This window comes from Ahaetulla prasina, chromosome 2 (genome assembly GCF_028640845.1).
Source record: "Ahaetulla prasina isolate Xishuangbanna chromosome 2, ASM2864084v1, whole genome shotgun sequence".
Lineage (NCBI taxonomy): Eukaryota > Metazoa > Chordata > Lepidosauria > Squamata > Colubridae > Ahaetulla > Ahaetulla prasina.
In genome coordinates, this window is record NC_080540.1 from 195,773,826 (window position 1) to 195,798,095 (window position 24,270).

At 41.4% G+C, this 24,270-nt stretch overlaps 2 protein-coding genes across 2 annotated transcripts in view; one reads left to right on the forward strand and one right to left on the reverse strand.

Annotated features, from left to right (window-relative positions):
• Positions 1-2,433, reverse strand: part of POLR2B (RNA polymerase II subunit B) — a 35,535-nt gene extending 33,102 nt beyond the window's left edge. The window contains exons 1-3 of the mRNA XM_058168952.1: positions 2,294-2,433; positions 1,029-1,101; positions 519-669 (exon numbers count right to left, since the gene is read on the reverse strand). Coding sequence (XP_058024935.1) covers positions 519-669; positions 1,029-1,101; positions 2,294-2,312 — 243 coding nt within the window. The 5' untranslated portion in view covers positions 2,313-2,433. The remainder of the gene's footprint in view (positions 1-518; positions 670-1,028; positions 1,102-2,293) is intronic.
• Positions 2,434-8,593: 6,160 nt separating this feature from the next.
• On the forward strand, positions 8,594-24,270 carry NOA1 (nitric oxide associated 1). Its single transcript, XM_058171530.1, has 7 exons — positions 8,594-9,913; positions 12,538-12,702; positions 15,731-15,942; positions 19,125-19,256; positions 20,939-21,055; positions 22,771-22,888; positions 23,901-24,270. The coding sequence occupies exons 1-7, from the start codon at positions 8,710-8,712 to the stop codon at positions 24,128-24,130; spliced, it is 2,178 nt and encodes a 725-aa protein (XP_058027513.1). The 5' UTR covers positions 8,594-8,709; the 3' UTR covers positions 24,131-24,270.

Genomic DNA, 24,270 nt, shown 5'->3' on the forward strand with positions numbered 1-24,270 from the left:
AAGGGCAAGCAGATTGCCAAGCACCTGAATTTTTGTTACATGATTGTGGGGATGCTGCAGCGCCCATAACAGGTCATAAATCCCTGTGTTCAGCAGTCATAATTTCAAATGACTGCTGAATGAATGGCTGTAAGTAGAGGACTATGTATAGAAGCTATTCTTGTTTACTTATAATTTACTACCCAGATTTTTTTTTATGAGGCAGTATATGTGTGTGTGGATATGCGTGGATTTGTGGTGCAAGATTTCTTTGCTATTTTGTAACTAATATGCTACAATTTTTTTCTGAAGTGAAATAACAAGGCAGAATATTTTAAATAAATGTTAATACCCTACGTAGCATACTGCCGAGATTAAAAAACAAAACAAAATGCAAACATATACTTCCTTATTCAGACTGCAGATCCATTCTTCTATGATAAAACACTCAACTAGCTCTTTTAGGATATACAACAATTGGCTGTTGACAATCACAACTTGTGCTTCACACTATCTTTAAAAACAGAGCAGTCTCTTACTGGTTCTTCTACTTCACCAGTAGCATGTTGAGCTTCTGCTTGTAGATCGATTGGTGGGGCATCTTCTACAATTCTTTGCACAGACATCTGAATGAACTCATCAAAAGAATCCAGCTGCTGTCGAACCAGACCTTTTTCATCAAAATAGGAGCTTTGGAAAATATTTTAGAGCCAGTCAATATTTAGATTCAATTTTTACCATAGCATAGACAATAAAAAAAGAAGTGTTCCCACCTATATGAAATAAAAGAAAAATGCATCTTGCAATCTACGACTTTCACTAGTAGCTGCTTTAAGTTATAAGTTACAATCAACAACTCTTTTAAATTTAAGAGTAGCTTCTCCTAAGTTTAGTGCAATAACTTTGAGTAAAAATGCATTGTTCTACTGATTTTGGTTGAAAAAAACACGTCCGTCTGATTTTCTCTTCTCCCAAAATGTACATGGATTATAAAGAATGTTTCATTCTGGGAATACAACACATTGTATCTTTTTAGTATGAAATGTTACCTGATGACAATCCAGCATGCTTCTTGCCACAAATCTGGAGTGATTTCATCATCATCCTCATCATATTGCATATCTATAAAAAAGTAGGGGGAAGATAAAGAACTTCTACAGCATCTTTCTACTCCTTTGCATAGGAAGTATTATTTTTAATGCTAGTAGTTTATTATTTTTGATGTTTACTTTTAAAATCTCTGGATAATAAATTAGTAACATCTTTTCAATATCTTGAGCAGAGGTACGGAAATTGAATCTGAGATCTTCTTATAAATTATTTACCTTAGTTAAGGTAAATAACTGAGTTATGAATTTGCTTTTGGATTACATAATGTAATTTCTAATTTAAAAACTCTTTTTTACAGGAGTAAAAAATGTCTGCTACAATTATCTGGGAATAAATTTCATGTAACAATGGGACATGTTCAATCCATTGCCTGTGCCTTTGTTTGCGAAAGCAATCATGTCTAATACAGATTAAAAATCACAGGAAGACCAAATAACTGAAAATAAATGCTGGATTTTGTTTCTGGTCTGATCTGTAGTGACTGAAAAAAAATATTGCATATATTAACTGATAAATCCCATGCCAACAATCTTCAACATCTTTACCAAATATCTTTTTTCTAGGTATTTTTTCTTATATTTTGTAAACTGTATGTATTACATATTGACGAGAGAATTTTAAAGTTTTAAAAATGAAACCCTACAAGCCAGCAGGCACAGCTGCACAGAAAATGTCACGCTGTCATTTAACTGCAGCTTGTCTGAACTGAAAAAAATTAAGATATATTTTGTATCACTATACATTGAAACAGCCACTTCCTATGCTGCGGTTTGAAGTTGACTTGTTTTCCTGAAATACAATTAAAATATCCAGTTTAACCTGATGCTGAACAGTGGCTCTTAATCAAACGTCCCCATTTACATTACATTACAATTCTAACAATGGGATCCGTTGCACACCCCTTGGACCCATCCTACACTGTCCTCCTCCAACCTTAAATCACGGAGAAGCAATCTATATCGGCCTGATCTGATTAGAAATTATCATAATAGTTGCAATAGTATAATCGAAACCCTTCGGATTTCCCACCATCTTTAACAATATGGAATGATTAAAAAGCAGCCAGGCTACTAATCAGCAGGTAACTTCGGATGCCAGCAGGAAAATCAACAAAACAGTTTTAGGAGCCAGAAATGATATGGAACAAAGCTCCCCGGAGGTGAAGGCTCCCTTCCCCAAGCAGCTGCCTTAATAAGAGACTCACCTTCGTCCGCATCATACATCTTGGCAAAGGTGCCTCTCGGCTGGTCACGAATACACGCAAGACACTAACCGCCACCGAGACGGCTCACTTCTGAAACAGAGCCACAGGATTATTATCGCGCTTGCGCAGAGCTCGCGTTTCTCGGCTACTTCCTATCTCTTCAAAACCTCATTTCCTTTCCCATAAGGGCCGTGCAAAGGCTTATGGTCCTTCGGCAAAACATTTGCGCATGCGTAGCCGTATAGCGGGACTTTATGCGGTATCCTCTCTCCTGCTAGTTTTGCTGCGCGGAAGATCTTCCCGTGAATTGTTATCTGAGGACGGGCTGCATAGGCATCCGAACAGTCCTCCTTTCCCCCCTTTTCTAATATGCAGTGTTGTGTGCAGAGATAGCACGAATCAGAGTAGACAGATTTTCTGAGTTATAATTTGATGAGGACCGAAATTGTGGGCAATATGCTGACTGTAAACCGCTTAGAGCGGGCTGTAAAACACTATGAAGCGGTATATAAAACTAAGTACTATTGCTATTTAGGATTTCTCTGTTAAGCGACGGTAAAAAGCAAAGTATCTCGTATGCAAATGAATGCCGCCCTGGTTTGGCGGGTGACAGTTCAGATAGATTTTCAAAAAGACTGCAATTATTTCAGGAGTTTATTTTTCTCCCTGTCTTCCACAATATAATCTTAACAGTAATCACTGCGTTTATAGAATTCTAAAAAGATAATAGTCATTAATTTTTGGGGGGAAAATTAAAAGTGGAGCCCAAAATACCTAAGGGGTCACAGTCTTTTATTGATTCAGTCTGTTATTGATCTAGGAATAATAGATGGAGTTGTATATTCCTTCAAGAAGAGCAACCGTTTTAATGCTCTAAGACATCCAATGTGCTCATTTTCTTAAGAGAAGCAAGTCCTGTGGAATGCAGTAGAGTATGCAGTTAATACGTTATTCCTAAATAAGAGAACAAGTTTAGTTTGAATATTCAAAATAAATAAATTTGTTTTCAAGAAATGTTTAGATCTGAATCTGCTGGTCATAGATTTCTGATTCAGTTGTGGGTCAGTAGCTGCAAAAAGGGGTTTTCTATATGTTCCAGTATTGGTTGATTATGTGATTATTATTATTATTATTAAGTCATTTTCAATCCTAGAAACCACGTAGATAGATTTTCCCCATGACATCTGCCCCTAACCTGTTCTTTCAAGTCTCCCCAACAGTACACCCATTGCCATTGTAACTGAATCCATCCACTTGGCTGCTGGTCACTCTCTTCTTGTCTTCCACCTTTCCCAGCATCACAGCCTTCTTCTATGGAGTTAGGGATAATTTGTGCCTAGTTATTTGTGCTTTGAGTGACAACTCTGGGTCAATTTCTTTGATTATATGTGTTGTGTTCGGCTGGAGAACACATGACCAGTAACCAGCAGTTGATTGGTTAACTGCCGATGCTATAGCCAGCGGGAGAATTAAGGAGCTGCTATTGGCTGAGCTGTTTACAGCTCCAATATAAAAGGGCTGTCAGTTTAGAGCTTGCTCGCTTGCGCACCTGTTAATTGTTTGTAGTTAATAAAAGAACTGTTAATGCAGTGGTTCCCAACCAGTGTGCCGCGGCACTAAGGGGTGCCGTGAGATCTTTTGAGGGTGCCGGGAACTTTTGAGCTACGGAGATTTTAAATATCTATTTCCTTATAAGGGTGCCGGGAACTTTTGAAAGGCTTTCCAAGGGTGCCTCAAACAAGAAAAGGTTGTGCCTCAAACAAGAAAAGGTTGGGAACCACTGTGTTAATGGTTCTCCTGCGTTGCCTCACTTCTTGCTGTTGTTTTGCAAATACAACAATATGTTTGTTTTCATAGCTGCTCCAGGGCGCATTGCCAGGAGTTTTCTCCCAACACCAAACTTCACAGGTTCCATACTCTTCCTGTACTGCTTCTCTAAAGCAGGGGTCTCCAACCTTGGTCCCTCTAAGACTTGTGGACTTCAACTCCCAGAGTCCCTCAGCCAGCAAAGCTCTAGACCAGGGGTGTCCAAACTTTTTTGAGTGAGGGCCAAATACAGAAAAATAAGCAAAGGCCCGGGCCACCCGGGGGGGGGGGGGAATGGGCGTGGCTTATTTTGGGGTGTGGCTTGGTGGTCATGTGACTGGTGGGCGTGGCTAACTGCTCATGTGACTGAGTGGATGTGGCTATGGGCATAGAAACTACTCAGAGGGCTAAAAAAAGTAATTTTTGACCAGTCCTCACACTTATGACCATCCTCACATTTCTGCCCATTGCAGCATTTTTAACAACCATATCACACATTTCACAACTGCTTCTCTTCACCACGGTTACAAAATAGGGTGCAAAATGTAAAGATAGTTGTACGTGTGAGGACCAGTCAAAAGTGTGAGAACCTGTCAGAAATCACTTTTTTCAGCCGACTGGGTAGTCCCTATGCACAGTTTAGGCTTAAGTATACTATATGTGTGTGAGTTATATATATGTGCATGTGTATCTCTATGTTTGTGTACGTGTGTGTTTGTGTTATGTTGATTTTAATGTAATATTTTAAATATAATTATTCAGAAAGGCATGCGGCTGGACAACAAACAGTATATAAGCCTAGAATTCATGTGTGGCCGGCCACACACAAGAGGTGACATATTGACACATGATTACTGTGTGTATTTCTAACTCACCTATAATGTGAAGAACATTGCTCTCAGTGGGAGCAGTGATGCTGTCCTTTGGATTGAAGGCGAACTCGGCCTCGGGATGCTCCGGGGACAGAAACGCCGCAAAAGAGCGACGGCTCAGCTGCCCCCAAGGGGAAGGGAGGACCCCGGAGAAGAGCCTGACGCTTCGCCGCAGCCACGCACCTGATCGGCCTCCCAAGGAGCTACGGCCGGGGTGCCCGTCAACGAGCTCAGCTCCCACAGCCAGCCCGGCCTCGCATTAGCCGGGGCCCCTTTCCAGCAGCTGGTGGGCAGCGGGGGCGTGCGGGGCGTGGCCGGGGCCTCCAAAAGCAGTAGGGCCGCCCGGACCTTGAGTCCGCGGCTGGCGTCCTCCGGCCCTTGAAGCAGCAGCGGGGGCGGCGGCCTCCCGTGGCCCTTCGTCTCTAGGCGGAGAGCAGGTGGCAGTCAGTGGCTCCCAGGTGGCGATCCCCTCAGCCTCTTCCCCCCCACTCCCCGCCTCCCGCCTGACTCACCAGCCCTGGGCCGCCTCCTGCCTGGCCCGGCCTCCGAGCGGAACTTGGCCGGAACCACCAGCGGCTCTCCGTCCGCCTCCCGCTGCCTCTTCCTCCTGGGCAGCCGAGGCACCGCCGCTTCAGTCCGCACTGGGGACGGGCGGCGGCGGGAGCAGCGCCTGTTTATCCCGCCCCGCTTTCCGCGCCTGCTTGCGGGAAAAGAATCGCCGCGCTGCTTGGCCGCACCTCGGCGGGCGGCCCCTCACTTCTTGCTGTTGTTTTGCAAATACAACAATATGTTTGTTTTCATAGCTGCTCCAGGGCGCATTGCCAGGAGTTTTCTCCCAACACCAAACTTCACAGGTTCCATACTCTTCCTGTACTGCTTCTCTAAAGCAGGGGTCTCCAACCTTGGTCCCTCTAAGACTTGTGGACTTCAACTCCCAGAGTCCCTCAGCCAGCAAAGCTCTAGACCAGGGGTGTCCAAACTTTTTTGAGTGAGGGCCAAATACAGAAAAATAAGCAAAGGCCCGGGCCACCCGGGGGGGGGGGGGGATGGGGGGGGCTTTTTTTGGGGGGGGGCTTGGTGGTCATGTGACTGAGTGGATGTGGCTATGGGCATAGAAACTACTCAGAGGGCTAAAAAAAGTAATTTTTGACCAGTCCTCACACTTATGACCATCCTCACATTTATGCCCATTGCAGCATTTTTAACAACCATATCACTCATTTCACAACTGCTTCTCTAAAGCAGGGGTCTCCAACCTTGGTCCCTCTAAGACTTGTGGACTTCAACTCCCAGAGTCCCTCAGCCAGCAAAGCTCTAGACCCCTGCTCTAAAGTCCCATTTTCGCTTCCTCTGAGAACCCCAGCGTGGCATTGCTGAAATTATTCAAATCTTTCAAGACAAATCCGGAGCTCTCCTGAATTCTGCTCATTTCTAACCCTTAAAACGGAATCCTGAACTCGGAATTTTTAATAATGAATTTGGGCTTGAGTTTTTGGCCTCAGGCCATCCCTCCAGGGCAGGGGTCTCCAACCTTATCAACTTTTAAGACTTGTGGACTTCAACTCCCAGAGTACCTCAGCCAGCAAAGCTCTAGACCCCTGCTCTAGACCCCTGCTCTAAAGTCCCATTTTCGCTTCCTCTGAGAACCCCAGCGTGGCATTGCTGAAATTATTCAAATCTTTCAAGACAAATCCGAGCTCTCCTGAATTCTGCTCATTTCTAACCCTTAAAACTGAATCCTGAACTCGGAATTTTTAATAATGAATTTGGGCTTGAGTTTTTGGCCTCAGGCCATCCCTCCAGGGCAGGGGTCTCCCACCTTATCAACTTTAAGACTTGTGGACTTCAACTCCCAGAGTACCTCAGCCAGCAAAGCTCTAGACCCCTGCTCTAGACCCCTGCTCTAAAGTCCCATTTTCGCTTCCTCTGAGAACCCCAGCGTGGCATTGCTGAAATTATTCAAATCTTTCAAGACAATTCCGAGCTCTCCTGAATTCTGCTCATTTCTAACCCTTAAAACTGAATCCTGAACTCGGAATTTTTAATAATGAATTTGGGCTTGAGTTTTTGGCCTCAGGCCATCCCTCCAGGGCAGGGGTCTCCCACCTTATCAACTTTAAGACTTGTGGACTTCAACTCCCAGAGTACCTCAGCCAGCAAAGCTCTAGACCCCTGCTCTAAAGTCCCATTTTCGCTTCCTCTGAGAACCCCAGCGTGGCATTGCTGAAATTATTCAAATCTTTCAAGACAAATCCGAGCTCTCCTGAATTCTGCTCATTTCTAACCCTTAAAACTGAATCCTGAACTCGGAATTTTTAATAATGAATTTGGGCTTGAGTTTTTGGCCTCAGGCCATCCCTCCAGGGCAGGGGTCTCCCACCTTATCAACTTTAAGACTTGTGGACTTCAACTCCCAGAGTACCTCAGCCAGCAAAGCTCTAGACCCCTGCTCTAAAGTCCCATTTTCGCTTCCTCTGAGAACCCCAGCGTGGCATTGCTGAAATTATTCAAATCTTTCAAGACAAATCCGAGCTCTCCTGAATTCTGCTCATTTCTAACCCTTAAAACTGAATCCTGAACTTCACCAGGAAGGGAGGACCCCGGAGAAGAGCCTGACGCCGCCGCAGCCACGCACCTGATCGGCCTCCCAAGGAGCTACGGCCGGGTGCCCGCCAACGAGCTCAGCTCCCACAGCCAGCCCGGCCTCGCATTAGCCGGGCCCTTTCCAGCATCACAGCCTTCTTCTATGGAGTTAGGGATAATTTGTGCCTAGTTATTTGTGCTTTGAGTGACAACTCTGGGTCAATTTCTTTGATTATATGTGTTGTGTTCGGCTGGAGAACACATGACCAGTAACCAGCAGTTGATTGGTTAACCGCCAATGCTATAGCCAGCGGGAGAATTAAGGAGCTGCTATTGGCTGAGCTGTTTACAGCTCCAATATAAAAGGGCTGTCAGTTTAGAGCTTGCTCGCTTGCGCACCTGTTAATTGTTTGTAGTTAATAAAAGAACTGTTAATGGTTCTCCTGCGTTGCCTCACTTCTTGCTGTTGTTTTGCAAATACAACAATATGTTTGTTTTCATAGCTGCTCCAGGGCGCATTGCCAGGAGTTTTCTCCCAACACCAAACTTCACAGGTTCCATACTCTTCCTGTACTGCTTCTCTAAAGCAGGGGTCTCCAACCTTGGTCCCTCTAAGACTTGTGGACTTCAACTCCCAGAGTCCCTCAGCCAGCAAAGCTCTAGACCCCTGCTCTAAAGTCCCATTTTCGCTTCCTCTGAGAACCCCAGCGTGGCATTGCTGAAATTATTCAAATCTTTCAAGACAAATCCGGAGCTCTCCTGAATTCTGCTCATTTCTAACCCTTAAAACTGAATCCTGAACTCGGAATTTTTAATAATGAATTTGGGCTTGAGTTTTTGGCCTCAGGCCATCCCTCCAGGGCAGGGGTCTCCCACCTTATCAACTTTAAGACTTGTGGACTTCAACTCCCAGAGTACCTCAGCCAGCTTTGCTGAGGAACTCTGGGAGTTGAAGTCCACAAGTCTTAAAGTTGACAAGGTCTCCTGCTCCAGGGCGCTTCAGGCTTGAAATCCTGAACTTCACCAGGAAGGGGAGGAGCCCTCAACCATTCGCCTGCGCCTGCGCTCCTCCCGCGGAGGTCGCAAGTAGCTGAAGGGGCCGCATTGTTGGTGTGACTTCGGCTGTCCAGCTCCGTTCGTCGTTCGTGGGCGGCGATGAACGTCTTCCGGCGGGTTTTTGCCGGTGGCCTTCCTCGCTTTTGGCAGCCGCCCCCGCTTTCCGCGCCTGCTTGCGGGAAAAGAATCGTCGCGCTGCTTGGCCGCACCTCGGCGGGCGGCCCCCCTCACTTCCCACTCGGGAAGGAACCCCGTGAACGCTGGGGAAGGGCGGCGGTGTCGGTGTCGCCCGAGTTGATGGAGCAGGAGGAGTTCGTCTTCCCCGAATACGTCCCTGAGGAGCTGCCCTTCGACGAGGAGAAGCGGTTGGTGGAGGCAGCGGTGGTGCAGGAGCTGGAGCAGGAGCAGCAACAGAGGCGGCGGCAGCAGCAGCAGCGGGCTGAAAGAGAGAAGCAGCCGGAGCAGCGTCGAGAAGGACTCCAGAAGGCGGCACGGACTCACGAAGCGGCGGGGCGGCCGGACGCTTCGGTGCGGTCGAGCGGAGTGAGCTGCTCGGGATGCGGCGCGGAGCTCCACTGCCGGGATCCGGCCGTGCCGGGATATCTGCCCAGCGAGAAATACCTGAGCCTGCTGGGGCCTCAAGCGCTCCTGCAGCGGAAGGAAGATGAAGGAGAACCGAAGGAGGGGGCGAAGGCCTGGGAGGACCCCGTCAGGAAGGCGCTGGAGGGAACGGTGTGCCAGCGCTGCTGGCTTCTGGTGCACCACCACCAAGCCCTCAAGGTGGAAATGACTCGGGAGGCATATTACAAGCTGGTGAGCGCCGCCTTAAAACGGCCGCCCCGTCATGGACGCTCACACCTTGTGCTCTGCATGGTAGATATGCTGGATCTGCCGGACTCCATTCTTACTGACCTCTCCGAGTTGGTGGGGACCGATGCCCACGTATTTGTCCTAGGCAACAAGGTGGATGTTCTGCCTGCTGACTCGCCACAATACCTGAAGCACCTCCAGAAGGTGCTGTTGAAGAATTGTGTGGATGCTGGCCTTGTGGATTTGAGCCAGCCTTCGGGAACCCCAAACCAGCGTATAATTGATGTGCACCTCATCAGTGCCAAGACAGGCTATGGAATAGAAGCCCTGATCTCCAAGTTGCAGCAGTCTTGGAAACTAAATGGGGATGTGTACCTTGTAGGAGCAGCCAACAGTGGAAAGTCTACTCTCTTTAATACTCTCTTGCATTCTGACTATTGCAAATCCAATGCTTCTGAGGTGATCCACAGAGCAACCATCTCACCTTTCCCTGGTAAGAGGGAATTAAGGCATACTTTGACAATTTATCCTTTGGATCAGGGATCTCCAACCTTGGCAACTTTAAGCCTGGTGGACTTCAATTCCCAGAATTCCTCAGCCAGCTTTGCTGGCTGGGGAATTCTGGGAGTTGAAGTCCGCCAAGCTTAAAGTTGCGAAGGCTGGAGATCCCTGCTTTAGACCATTCAGGAAAACCCACATGGAACTTTGGAGCACTTTGTTTAAAACGCATTACTTAAGGACTGTTCCATAGCTCTTATTTATTTATTTGATTTTTTTCCTGCCTTTATTCTTATAGGTGGAAAACATGCATAGTGCTCTTTTTCCCCCCCCACAACATAATGTAAGGTAGATTGGGCTGAGAGTAAGTAACTAGCCCAAAGTCACATAGCCAGCTTTCATGCCTAAGGCAGGACTAGAACTCACAGTCTCCTGGTTTCTCTGCCAGTACTTTAACTACTTTATCATAGTTGTTTTTGTATAGAAATCCTTTTGCTGAGATGAAATTGGATTTTTCACATATACCCAATGTATCAGAAAATGTGTTAACCTTTTAAGCACTCTTATTCTTCACAGTATTCTTGGAATGATCTGTAATATTTACAGATTTCTTTACATTGTTCCCAATTTAAAAGCAACTGCTGGCTCAGAATCACAAGCTAGCCAACTACAGTTTAGCTACTATATTCTACAAACCCAGTCCAGTGTATGGGTCAGTATATCATGTAAACCTGAGAAGGTGAACTAACAAGAAAAATCTGCCTAAGTTAAACACAGTAGAGTATATTGTGCTAGCGCAACTTAAATGCCATGTGGATGTGTCTAAAGTCTGGTTTAAATATACCAGTACGCATGTTTGTTTAAGCCCTCCCCGAAAATATTTAAACGCAGAGCTGGAAATCAAGATGTCAAGAGGAGCCCCACCTTGCTCCATGTGCCCCAAAATAATAAGACCTCCCCAAAAATAAGGCCAAGTGCTTATTTCGGGGTTCAAAAAATATAAGACAGAGTCTTATTTGGGGGAAAACATGGTATAAATAAATTTAAATTATGCATGAGTATTTACTGGAGTGACAAAACCCATGACTGGATATCTAAATCATTTAGCCATTGGACAACAGTATCCTTTCATGCAGGGATCCAGGAAACCTTCTGAGGGAGCATTCTGTTACAATATGATGTAAAGTTTGTGGGACGTTTCCACAGTCACAATTAGGATTATCAACCAACCCCCATTTATATTTCCATGGTTCAATTTCAGTTGAGGCTGTCCAGATCAAAGCTGAAGGGGCGCTATACTGTGTCAGATACTAAACAGATCAGGGTTAGAAGTTGCCCAGTCCTGGTGCCATGTTATCTCAATGTCAAAGTGTTTCTGGGTGCTGGACCTCACAAAGATTTCCCAGCAAGCAGAAGCAGCATGATTACTGAAAATGATAGTTTAATGTAAAACAGGCAATAGAGTTATAGAAAGCCTAAATAATTCTTCCTAGACAACTAATGCTGTTTGAAACCTAATGCTAATAATTTTATAACAAGTATGTTGAGAACACTTTGGTAACAGTCATAGGTTTCACAGTGAATTAACCAGTAAAAGATATTACTGTTGAATTCATTTTATGGCTGTGAAGAATTCAGTCTTTCTTTAAAAAAGAATGTAACTTTTAAACATAACTATGGTAAATGCCAAAATTTGGACATAACATTTCTTAAATAAACATTATTCTGAGATCTGTGTTAGTCTTTATACAGGATCCCTAAACATTCATGTAATAATGTAATGGAAGCCCTATAATTTTTTTTCTAAAAATCTAACAATTGCTTTTTTTTCCTCAAAAGTTTCTGCCTTTCAAGTAAAATAACAATACAGTAAGGTGAATCTGTCTCAACTGTTTATGGTTTTGCCTCATTAGCCTACTGTATTGATGTCAAAAACATTACAGGTAATCCTCAACTTGCAACCATTCATTTAGTTATCATTAAAGTTACAACTGAAAAAATTGACTTATGACCACTTTTCACATAAGTTGTAGCATCCCCACAGTCACGTGATCAAAAATCAAAATAGGCTTTACTGAATCAAGCTGTTTAGAGGGGTGGGGCATTAGTGGACAAAATAGGAAGCAAAAATATTCCCATCTCTATTCTATTGATACCACTAGCCACAGACCCTGGAATCATCAAACAGGGCAGGAAATTATAGTGCAGCCCTAGACCAAATAAGGTTTATCAACTGTTGCTTTAATTTGTGGATATAATGACAGTGTATGCTTTGTAATACATTTGACCGGTGTAAGATAATCCAATATTATATTGATATTTCAGACTTGCTTAAAGTTAGTCATGGTTGAGCAGGATTTGAAATGGGAATTTATTGACTCAATATTTCTCCTTTTAACAATTGCTATCCATTATCTCATTTTCTTAATAGGGTCTTCCTATAGCTACAGTATCTTTCACAAATTCATTTTCTGACATGTCGCAAAAGGTGTATGCCTCACATAACAATTTTGTGACCTATATTGTTTAAACCTATTCTAGTCTCTTAATTCTTTGCCAATTCTGTCTAGACCAACCATGGAAATTTACAGGATTTTTTTTTTATTTTTTTCCTCCTAGGCACTACATTGAACCTCCTGAAATTTCCAATTATTAATCCTACACCTTACAGAGTACTCAGGAGGCAAGAAAGGCTAAAGGAAGATTCAGAGAAAAGTGAAGAAGACCTTAGTATAAATGAACAAAAGCAGCTGAATATTCTCAAAAAACAAGGATACTTAATAGGTAGGTGAGGTCTTTGGGTATTGTGCAACTCACAAATATTTCATAGATCTTTCCAAGGATGTCCAGATGTGTAATGCAGAGATCAATTAAACGCAGATATTATTGCATATGTAAAATGGATCTTTTTAATTATCTGACTATAAAATCCACCTAAATAATGAAATTAGGTGGCTCCAAATTGTTTTGGATAGTTTAGATACTTCTGTGCACTTGGAGAACCAGATTTTTCTAAATTGATTCAGAAATTAAAAATTACCAATTTGGAAACTTTTCTGAATGTCCAAAATAAATAATTCTCCAAAGCAAATATTTTCACAAGTAGTTATGAAAAGAAACTTGATTCTAGAAAATACCACATATATACCATGAAAATATTTACAAGAATATTTATAAGCTAAGATTTATCGGGGCAGATTCTATTAATATATAATTTCTATTATTACCATTTCCACAGTCTTTTGAGTCAGGTAAGATATAAGTTTAAAGAAAAAATACAATAAAGACAGCTGTGTGTATTTTTTAATTCACTCAACAGAAGGTTAAAAAATATGAATGTTTAGAATGTACAGTGGAGAGGAGTCAGAATTTACAGAATGAAAGACTGTTGTACTTAGCATCCACATTACTTTAAAGCAGTGGATTGTTCAACCTTAATCTATTGATTGAACAATTGGTTGATTTTTCATAATATACTACTCTAAAATAAAAAACAGTATTATAGCCTAATGCAGTAGTGTCCAAACTACGGCCCGCGGGCCAACTGCGGCCCGCGGGTCAGTTTTTATTGGCCCGCAGCAAATTTTGAAAGTATAACTGAATATGGCCCTTTTCGGCCGCCTCCCGGTGCTTGCCCGGTGGTTCGCCGCGAGGCTCGCGGCTCCTCCCCATGGGCGGGGAATAATGAAGGGAAGGGGCGGAGGAGGCGGCGAGCGGGAAAGAGGCTGCTGGCTGTGCCCGACCCCAGCAGTTCTACCCTCGCTTTCCTCGGGCCGCCTGGTGTGGCTCCTCGTGCCTCCCCATGTCGGACACACGTGGCGGCAGTGACAGCCATCGAGAAACAGGTGAGGAGGCAGCGAGCGGGAAAGAGGCTGCTGGCCGTGCCCGACCCCAGCAGTTCTACCCTCGCCTTCCTCGGGCCGCCTGGCGAGGCTCCTCGCGCCTCCACCCCTTGGGCAGGGAATAACGAAGGGAGGGGGCAGAGGAGGCGGCGGCGAGCGAGAAAGAGGCTGCTGGCTGTGCCCGACCCCAGCAGTTCTACCCTCGCCTTCCTTGGGCCGCCTGGCGAGGCTCCTCGTGCCTCCACCCCTTGGGCAGGGAATAACGAAGGGAGGGGGCGGAGGAGGCAGCGGCGAGCGAGAAAGAGGCTGCTGGCCGTGCCCGACCCCAGCAGTTCTACCCTCGCCTTCCTCGGGCCGCCTGGCGAGGCTCCTCGCGCCTTCACCCCTTGGGCAGGGAATAACGAAGGGAGGGGGCGGAGGAGGCAGCGGCGAGCGAGAAAGAGGCTGCTGGCCGTGCCCGACCCCAGCAGTTCTACCCTCGCCTTCCTCGGGCCGCCTGGCGAGGCTCCTCGCGCCTCCACCCCTTGGGCAGGGAATAACGAAGGGAGTTTCAAGTTCATACCAAATACAAAACAAAAGCCAAGATCAGGGTGTCAAACCTGGTCTCTTTAAGACTTGTGGACTTCAATTCCCAGAGTTCCTCAGCCAGCTTTGCTGGCTGAGGGACTCTGGGAGTTGAAGTCCACAAGTCTTAAAGATACCAAGTTTGGACACCCCTGGCCAAGATGAATGAATATGAAACATTTTCCCCCCTTAAATGAAGATGATATCCACATATTGTAAACTGCACACTTCCCTGCGCTGTCTGAAATCAAGTCTGCTTTTCCAAAGACAGACCTTTCTGCTAAAAAGGAGAAATATGTTTCTGTAATTACATCTCTTGTGACAGAATTCAACCAGCGTTTTCAAGATTTTTCTGTCATTGAAAAACAAATCAAGCTGTTCTCGACCCCCTTCCTGGTGGATGCAGAAGAAGTGGAGGAGAGTCTGCAGTTAGAACTGATTGAAATGCAATGTGATGATTCTCTGAAGAGTCAACATCAGCTTCTCTCCCTCCCTGACTTCTATCAGAGTTTGGATCATGCCAAGTTTCCTCTGATGAGACGCCACGCAAAAAGAATGATGAGCCTGTTTGGCTCAACATACATATGTGAACAAACATTTTCTCTGTTAAATCAGAACAAAAGCAGACTGAGATCCAGAATGACTGATAGCCATCTCTGTGAAGTCCTTCGTGTCTCAACCACCAAACTTTCGTATATACTTAAGCCTAAACTGTGCATAGGGACTACCCAGACAGCTGAAAAAAGTGATTTCTGACAGGTTCTCACACTTTTGACCAGTCCTCACACTTATGACCGGTCATCATTTATGCCTGTTGCAGCATTTTGTGCATAAGGACTACTCAGAGGGCTGAAAAAGTTTTTTTTGACCTGTCCTCACACTTTTGACTGGTCCTCACACCTACAACTATCTTTACATTTTGCACCCTATCTTGTAACCGTGGTGAAGAGAAGCAGTTGTGAAATGAGTGATATGGTTGTTAAAAATGCTGCAATGGGCATAAATGTGAGGATGGTCATAAGTGTGAGGACTGGTCAAAAATTACTTTTTTTAGCCCTCTGAGTAGTTTCTATGCCCATAGCCACATCCACTCAGTCACATGAGCAGTTAGCCACGCCCACCAGTCACATGACCACCAAGCCACACCCCAAAATAAGCCACGCCCACAGAACTGGTACGGAAAAAAATTCCCCCCCCCCCTTCAATGGTGTGGCCCGGGCCTTTGCTTATTTTTCTGTATTTGGCCCTCACCAAAAAAACTTTGGACACCCGTGGCCTAATGCAATGGCTATACAAAGTCTAGGCGTTAATTTTTGGTTGAATTATTACATTTGCTAGCCTCAGAACAACATATCACAAAAGAAATAATCTATATCTACCTGTGTATCTTTCTATTTTTGATACAGGAAGAATTGGAAGAACCTTTAAACAACCAGGAAAAAATAAGAAAAATATTGAAATTGATTTTGATGTTGAGGCATTGTCTACTAGCATGGAGGAAGAACCCTCCTTTGAGCTTCCACTCAAAGCTAATACCACAAAAATTGAATTGACATACAATGAAGTGAAAGATTGTCGTTGGTTTCACGATACACCAGGGATTATAAAAGATGAATGCGTGAGTATACTGTTAAATTTGTTTGATATCTAAAACAGAAATGAAACCACTATTTCAGCAGCTTCCTGTGATCTTAATTCTTCTCTGTTTCAAGTATTGAGGAGCTGAAAATGTATTTCATATATGGACTGTCTGGGCTACTTGGAGCATTTCTGAAAAAAAATCCAACTATAAATAACACAACTATGTATAGAAATATAATCATTGTAAAAGCCTTTTTAGCATTTTGTAAATCCTTCACAAAACATTATCAAAATAGTGAAAGCAACTACTTTTATTTTTCAATTTATTTTCAAATCTTGCCAATTATTTTAAAGAAAACATCTGAATTAGTTTAGCATTTAGGTTTAAATAGCTTACACTGAGTATTAAATGTGAAATTTCTGTTACATACATGCTCTTATCAAAGCCTTAAAAAGTTATGGCTGTACAGTTGCTGTGCTTTGTAAAGATTTATAAGAAAGATTCTTCCCCTTTTCTCTGTACGTTTTTCCAAAGATAATGATGGAAGCATGGATTTTATGCTATTTAGTTATGGCGTATCTAGTTTTCTACTAGTGATCTGTGTGCTGATCTTCTTTTCCCTACTTAAACTGACTGTACCTGCCTATTGAGGAAGAAACAGAACCCTTGCAAACAATGTCTGAAATCTCCAATCCCGTAAGGCAGCAGACTCCAGCATTTTTGGCTTGACAGACTGGCAGTGGGGAGAGAAGGGATGATTCTATGTGAACACGCACAGTTTCATTTGTGCAAATAGCAGGTGCACCCACACGCCGACGGTCACACAAATGGACCTTCTCACACAAGCCATTTGTGTGGCGTAGTTCCAAATAGGTTGAGGTCCCCTGCCATAAGACATTTCAATACAGTAAGATACATTCCTCATCTGGGTTCTGTCATTGTCTTCTGTATCCCATTTTCAGATTTGAATTTTGACTGAAATAGACCTAGATAATCCAGTTCATTAGGGCTTCAGTCGTTGTTTTACTGCAACCATCTCAATATCCTTCCCTTCAAGGAAAGGTTGAAGGCCCAGCAATAGTTACCTAAGAATACCTAATTCTGAATCCAGGGAGGATACCTTCAGTAGCAATGTGGACCAAAATAGTGTCTACGAGGAGACAAGATGACAAAATGCTATACAAATTACAACCTAGCAGCCAGGTCAACCATATAGAAGCAAAGCTGCTATAATTTCATCTTTAGCCTTTCAGACAATTTTCAAGAATTAGATTTTCACCAATTATCCTTTATCAACATCCTTGCTGTAAGCTAGTCATCATTTAATAATTTGCTAAATATTGCCAAGTTCAAAATACTCAAGAATGACTAAAGATGGAAAATAAAGCTTTGTCTTGTTCATGGGTTTTTTACCATTAGCTCCACTTCTCAAAACAAAGATAACGAAAGATCAAAGTACTTCAAAGTTATAAACCTGAGCTTTCGAGTGTATGCAGCCCATCTAAAATATATTGAATTAAAATCTTGAACCTGACTTTCTTCTGACAAATAGTATTTCTGTTTTATCTGGATATAATTTTAGGTGTATTTTACTTTTATTCAATCCATTCATTGATGCTGAGTGGCAGTCAATACTGCTAGCAGACGTTGATGGCATTATCTGTCCAGCTGGCTTTATGTAAATGTTGAATAAAGCAAAGGATAAGAAAGAGCTGTAGTCAAAATAATAATGCTCAAGAAAGATTAACAGAAGAAAGACTGTGACCAATGCAATACAATGCACACAAATCCCATTGCTGCCAGGTGGTCCAAAAGAATATCAGAATAATAGGCCTCAAAAGCTGTTTTATAGTTCAAGGGGCCACATTCCTTATCGATTTGTTGGTATACCTCATTTCTATATAGGTTTTCACTCAGTTTCTATTATGAACCTACCACCTTTCAGTCACCTTCGCAAAAGAATAAATTATTTGAGACTGTTACATAGTCAGTTCTTCTGGATCAGAGGAGAGAATTCTTTAAAATGAAGAAATAAACGTTTTTTACAGTATTGCCACATGTAGACAGAACAGGAACATAAATTATGAAAAAGGGGACTTATTTGTTGAAAGGTACTTTTTAATTTGCTTAAAAATAATCTAGTTTTTGAGAAAAGAACTTCCAAAATGCCACAATAGTAGTACACACACACACACACACACACATTTATATACAGTATTGACTGACTGACTTTCAGCCAGTCAATCACTTTCAGCCCAACCTATCTTACAGGTCTGTTATGGGGAAAAGAAGAGGAAGATACTCCCTCAGATATATTTGCCACCTTTAACAGAAGGTGGTGTTAGAACAATATCCACCTTATTAGCTTTTATTGTCTTCAATCCTGACTTTTATTTCCAGACTCCTGTTACCATTTTTCAAACTTTAAATCATAGCTTTTTGAAAAATGTTTAAACTTCCAACATTTAACTTGATTCTTAGCTTAATATAAAATGCAATATAGTTTAGAAAAAACTGGGCACAGTACAAAGATGTGTTCACATGGAAGCCAACCAGATATACCAGTGTATTTTTCTTTTCCTTCTCTCCATAGCAGTTCTTAGTGGCAAACAATGTCAATGAGTGGTTGGTAGGTGGACAAATATAACACTATTCTGAGCCAAGAAGATTTCCAAACAATTACTTTGCTCACTTTTATTGGGTGGCAGCTGTTCAGTGAAATGTTTAATTCTCTTCATCTCATTGCATTGAAAGGTAAACATTAGGCTTTCAGAAACTGCCCATGATTTAAAAATTGTTTGCCCTGCATTATTGTAAAGCCGCTGATTAACTATTGTCTTTCAGCATGCCAAATTTGGTTGTGTATTATTTGGAAACAGAATAGTGTATTATTATTATTTTTTGGGACTTAAGGCTGCAGAAAATTACAATACATCTCTAGTGTGCATATTCATTTTTGGATTATGGCCACTTGGATTACAATTCTCATTAATTCAATCGTAACTAAGTAAAGTAGAATAATTGCAACTGAGTTTATTTGTCTTGAATTGTCCTTTTGCAACAGGGAAGTGGATCCTAGCTATTGCATGAGTCTGTATGAGTGCTGTTCATCAATTTTCCTATATTTTAGCCCCATCCAACATGCCATCTATTTGTGAACCCTTGTAATATTTTAACATTTCAGCCTCTAATTTTCATGTTTTCTGATTTTCTTTTAGGTTTTAAATCTCCTAACAGAAAAAGAAATAAAATGTGTTTTGCCGACCTTTGCCATTGTTCCGAGAACATTTATACTTAGACCTGGAATGACACTATTTTTGGGTGCATTGGGACGTATAGATTATTTACAGGTAAGAGTTGCAGTGGGAATTCTGAATTTAGTGTAGACGATGTATAGAACAAGATATTATTTGGACTGTTTGAGGGTATCAGTAATCAACTCTTTTGTTCTCGTGCTGCTGAATAATTTCCACTTTATCAGAGTTGATGGGTGGTGGGGGCTCTCAGTGGGTTCTACTTCTCAGTGCATCCCATTCACTCCCACTACTGGACCAATTAAAAAATAGTGGGGGGGGGGAAGGAGAGAATCAAGCCACAGAACGGAATTATTTTTTTAAAAAAAATCACACAGCAGACAGGGAAACCGAAATTAACCACCTGACTCCTGACTTCATAACCAGTCATGTGCCATCTCTGTGTATGGAAGGATTTGTGGGATCTGAAGTCACTGACTATTGTATGCTCTGGGAAGCTTCTCAAGAGTGTCAAACCAAAGGGGAACATGCAGTGAGTGGCAAGTAGAAAAGTGGGGAAAAGTTGTTTTGAAGCAGCAGCTGGACAATACTTTTATGAATATCTCCTCAGCTACCACAGAGTAACAACATCAGGAATTCCATGCAGAAATAATTTCAAGTGAAGACCAGAAAAGTATGCACCTGCAAGAAGGAGGAGGGAGGGGGGGCAGTGCAGAAATCAGACAATAGAAGCAATCCCAAACATACCAACCATATCATCCAGAAGAAGGAAGTCATAGAAACAGCCAGATATACCCTTTTGTGAGGAGAAAAGTGATGTGGCAGTTCTAGAGAATGTCCCTAACCTACCTCTGCAAGGTAGTAACCTGGGTTTCTCCTTCAACATTCATTAGACATTACAAAATAGACAAAGTCTTTTCCAGATGTATTATTATAATAGATATGCAAGATCTAAGAATGTTGAATACATTCTTACCTGGTGACCAAAAACCTGTAATGAATGTACTGTATAGCAGCTTTGGTCACTGATAACTGCAGCCCCCCTCCCAAAGTATCATATAGAATTAAGTCTATAAAGAGGCATTCCACACAGAGAACATTAACAGAATAGGGATGGAAAATGAATCTCAGTATTCCATTATACTTTTTTTGGTTATATGCAATATTCCAAGCAATAGAGTTGACACTGCCATATGGCTGAAGTGAGTTCCTACAAGTTTTGTCCCAAATGACAAGAAAAATGTTTTTTGGGGCTTTGCTTTCTCACTAGAAAAGGAATTAAGACTTCCCTTTTGGTCTATCAAATTATTACCTTGGTAAGATCGACAGCTTTTTGCTGTGAATGAGAAAATGAATTAAATCTAAAGGAAAGAACAAGGATGGAATACCAGACTATGACTTGTTATGACTCAGGAACTATCATTTTATTCGGGACTTCAATATCTTACATTGCTTTAAAATTGTTTGGTCTTCGTCCATATGAATTAGATGAAATGTTTTTCCTCAAAAAAAAAAAACCTAAGCTAATTACTTCATTTTTAAATAGGGTAAAATGGGATAATAAACTTAAGACTACATTATTCCAATAAAAGTTGAATAATTCAACTGTGGGGACTAAAATGCCATTGTTTTACTATGACATTCATTTACTATTACAGTAGACTAGCAGCCTTCAGAAGCTAAGTTATCATTACACCAATTAATAAAGTTGGTTTTTAAGACTTAATCGAATTAAGAATTTTTCAGGCAGTTTAATTTTCAAACTTTTTACTCCTTAGGGGAATCAGTCCTCCTGGTTTTCTGTTGTGGCGTCTAATTTGTTGCCAGTACATATTATCTCCACAGAAAAAGCAGATGCTTGCTATCAAAAGCATGCAGGTCAAACACTACTAAAGGTAAGCCTGCACTTATGTACACTGACTGGAGAATCTGTTGAGCCTTGTGATTCTCTCCATTCACAGGCATTCATTATTATGCCTCTTGGGACTTGGACAAGAGAAGCTTTGTTCTGCTGTTAGACAATACCAGGACTGTGTTGTCTCAAACAAGTTTTTCCTATCTTGGTGGTCTTCCACTTTATGCAAAAATGATAATAATTTTGCACATTGTGTCTTTCCAATCTCTGCGGGGAAAAAATAGTAAAAAGCAGCTTGTATGTAAGTTCCAGGTAAAATATAATACAAAGAAACAGTCATTAAGTAGGTTCATTGACACTCATCTTTTATGTAGAAACTTAACTCTCACCACTGCCAAGATGCAGTCCGTTGGTAAATATTGAAATGTTCCCCATGTATTGTTCTCTGCTTATGAAACACTTAACGGGATTGCATGTTCTGTTGAAATTGGCAGCTTTTACCCACTAAACAACTTAATTCAAAGACAAGTTTCAAGTTTAAGCAAATTTAGTTCATTTCTTCTAACTTAATTGTATGCTGGACTGTGGGGAAAACCAATTCTTAGATTACTGGAATAGATTAAAACAAGTTGATACATAGAAATATAAGGCCAGCTTATCTTTTTAGGATAATCCCATACATTTGCAATGAGAATTTTATTTATCTATTTTTTGCACTTGGCATTCTCATACTGCCCCTTCTTTCAGATAGTCACCTGAGGTCCAGATCCTTTACTTATGAATACGTATACTGACATCATCTGTTGCTTATGTTTTAGTGTCATTCCATCTTTCTGGGATGTATAAATATGAGTGCATCCCTTTGTTAGATAGGGTTTCTCTTAAGATTCTCAGCAGTGAGTCCCACCAACACGTGCTGTGTAACAAACACTGCAGTTTAGCCTTGATTCTTCTTTTGGGATTCTGCATTTGACTTCACAAGATAGCAGGATAAGAGTCAGATAGAAGAAATAAGGAACTAGGATAGAATTTAAAAGTACTACAAGTTTTATTTCATGCTACCTATACACAGGAATCTGAACTACTAACAGTGAAGGCGAATTGGCACCAGATAAGTCAATGGACTTCAAGATAGATTGGATTTGGGTTTCTTACAGGAGTGTAGAGACTCCAAACTGATGATACATTTGATCCAACCTTCGATCAACCTGGTCATCTCCTACATATAGGCATATTTTATTTCATTCACTTTATCTATTTGTCTCATTCTTTTCATTCTGTTAACTGATTTTCATTTTTCTCTGATCACTTCAGCCATATCTCGGATGTCTGTCCATCTTCTTTTTCATTATCCTTTTCTCTCTCATTTTAACTGCTTCTGAAATTCTTTAATCTTGTCTTCTGCCTTTTTTATCCATGCGTATTCAGCTGTAGTTTTTCTCACATGAAAACCCACTACACATCAGCTACTGCTTCACCTAAATCTTTTTTAGAAACACACTTACAATTTCAATGCTTTTTTAAATCACTGGGCTTCCAACTTTTTCTGTTTCTTTTGCTTTCTACTTTTACTGTTTTGCTTTTACTAAATTATAAAACTGAAGGCAGAAATTGATTATAAATAGTATCTACCTGGTATATATACTTAGGAAAATTACTAAAGTGTTATTACTTAGTGTATAACTTGATTAACTTTGTCAGTTGAATCTTAATTTTTATTATTTAAAAGACTGTATTTCTAATTTGTAACACAAGGTTCCAATGGGAGGTGAAGAACGAATGAAAGAATTTCCACCACTTGTTCCTCAGGAAGTGATGCTGAAAGGAATTGGGGCAGATGAAGCAATAGCTGATATAAAGCTCTCATCTGTTGGTAATGATCCTTAAATTTTCTTTTGAATAGACCTATTACAGGTAGTGATTGAATTACAACCACTCATTCAGCCCTCATTCAAAATGGTGCTGAATGAGGGGGTTTTACAATCTGTGAAGCTGTGGCCCTAGCAGTGTTCCAAAGTCATGTGATCACAATCTGGCTGCTTAGGTGCCTGGCTTGCAATTATGACATCACAGCAAGCCACAGTGATATCATGCTTTATGACCATGTCACTTAGTGATAGTGGCTAGTCCCAATTACCATCATTCAGGAAGGATACCTGTACTCCAGATTTTTGAATGAAAGGATGTATTTCCCAGTCACTATATTCACAATGTGAATCCAGATAGGATTGCAGTCAAAAGCGATCCAATCTTTTACTCTCTTATATAAGAAGCATCTTCTCTTCAGCAAATAATTCTGAAAGAAGTCCAAGCAGAATGCCCAAGTTGCTAGTTGTTCAGTGGGAAAGAATTTTATGGCATTGAGCAAGGTTTTTTTTCCTATCAGAATTTATTTTATGTAGCAGGTGCTTACACTTCTCTATGAATTTGTCATATTCACATCAACAGGAAATTTAGGATTATTTTCTTAAGGATTAGGAACATTTTCCTATAAATTGCCTTTGTGGTTCCCATTGGTTTTCAATCCCATACCTGAAAAAAAGAGTGCTCTCTTGTCAGACAAGGAAATACTGCAATCTTTTAGATCTGCCTAGTGCACCACATGAAGGGAGCAACCAGTTCTCAGAATATTGTTTCCATTTACTACAAAAAAAGAACTTTAATACTTAAGACTAATGTTTGGTCTTTTAATTCTGTTGACATTGTCAAGTACTGTTATGAAGACTTTTGGGATAAACACTGAAGATTTTTTAAAATAGCTCTTGCTTTGATCCTAATGTGGAAATTAATATGACTCTCTGTTGCATCACTGAAGTTCACAAATTAAAATCAAATTAAGAGTTTTTATTTGTTTAGTAATAAAGTGATGTATTTCCTCTCTTTAGGTTGGGTTGCAGTTACAGCTCCTTCAAATAACAAAATGCAATTAAGATGCTATACTCCTGAAGGAACACTGGTAACTATACGTCAACCACCTCTGCTGCCATACATTGTTCATTTGAAAGGGGAACGTGTGAAAGGAAGTTCAGCCTATAGAACTAAAAGACCACCTTCCTTCGTGCAAAATTTAAAATCTAATATAAATGAGAAAAATATAAAATATAAGGTTTTATAAACAATGGAATCACCAATGTAATTTTTTTAATCCCAAAACAGCAAATAGTTATTTGTTTAAAAGTAAAGACATTAGTTTTCTTATTGTTATTTTGTTTTGATAAATTGTCACTGCACATTAAAGGTCATATTTACTTGCAA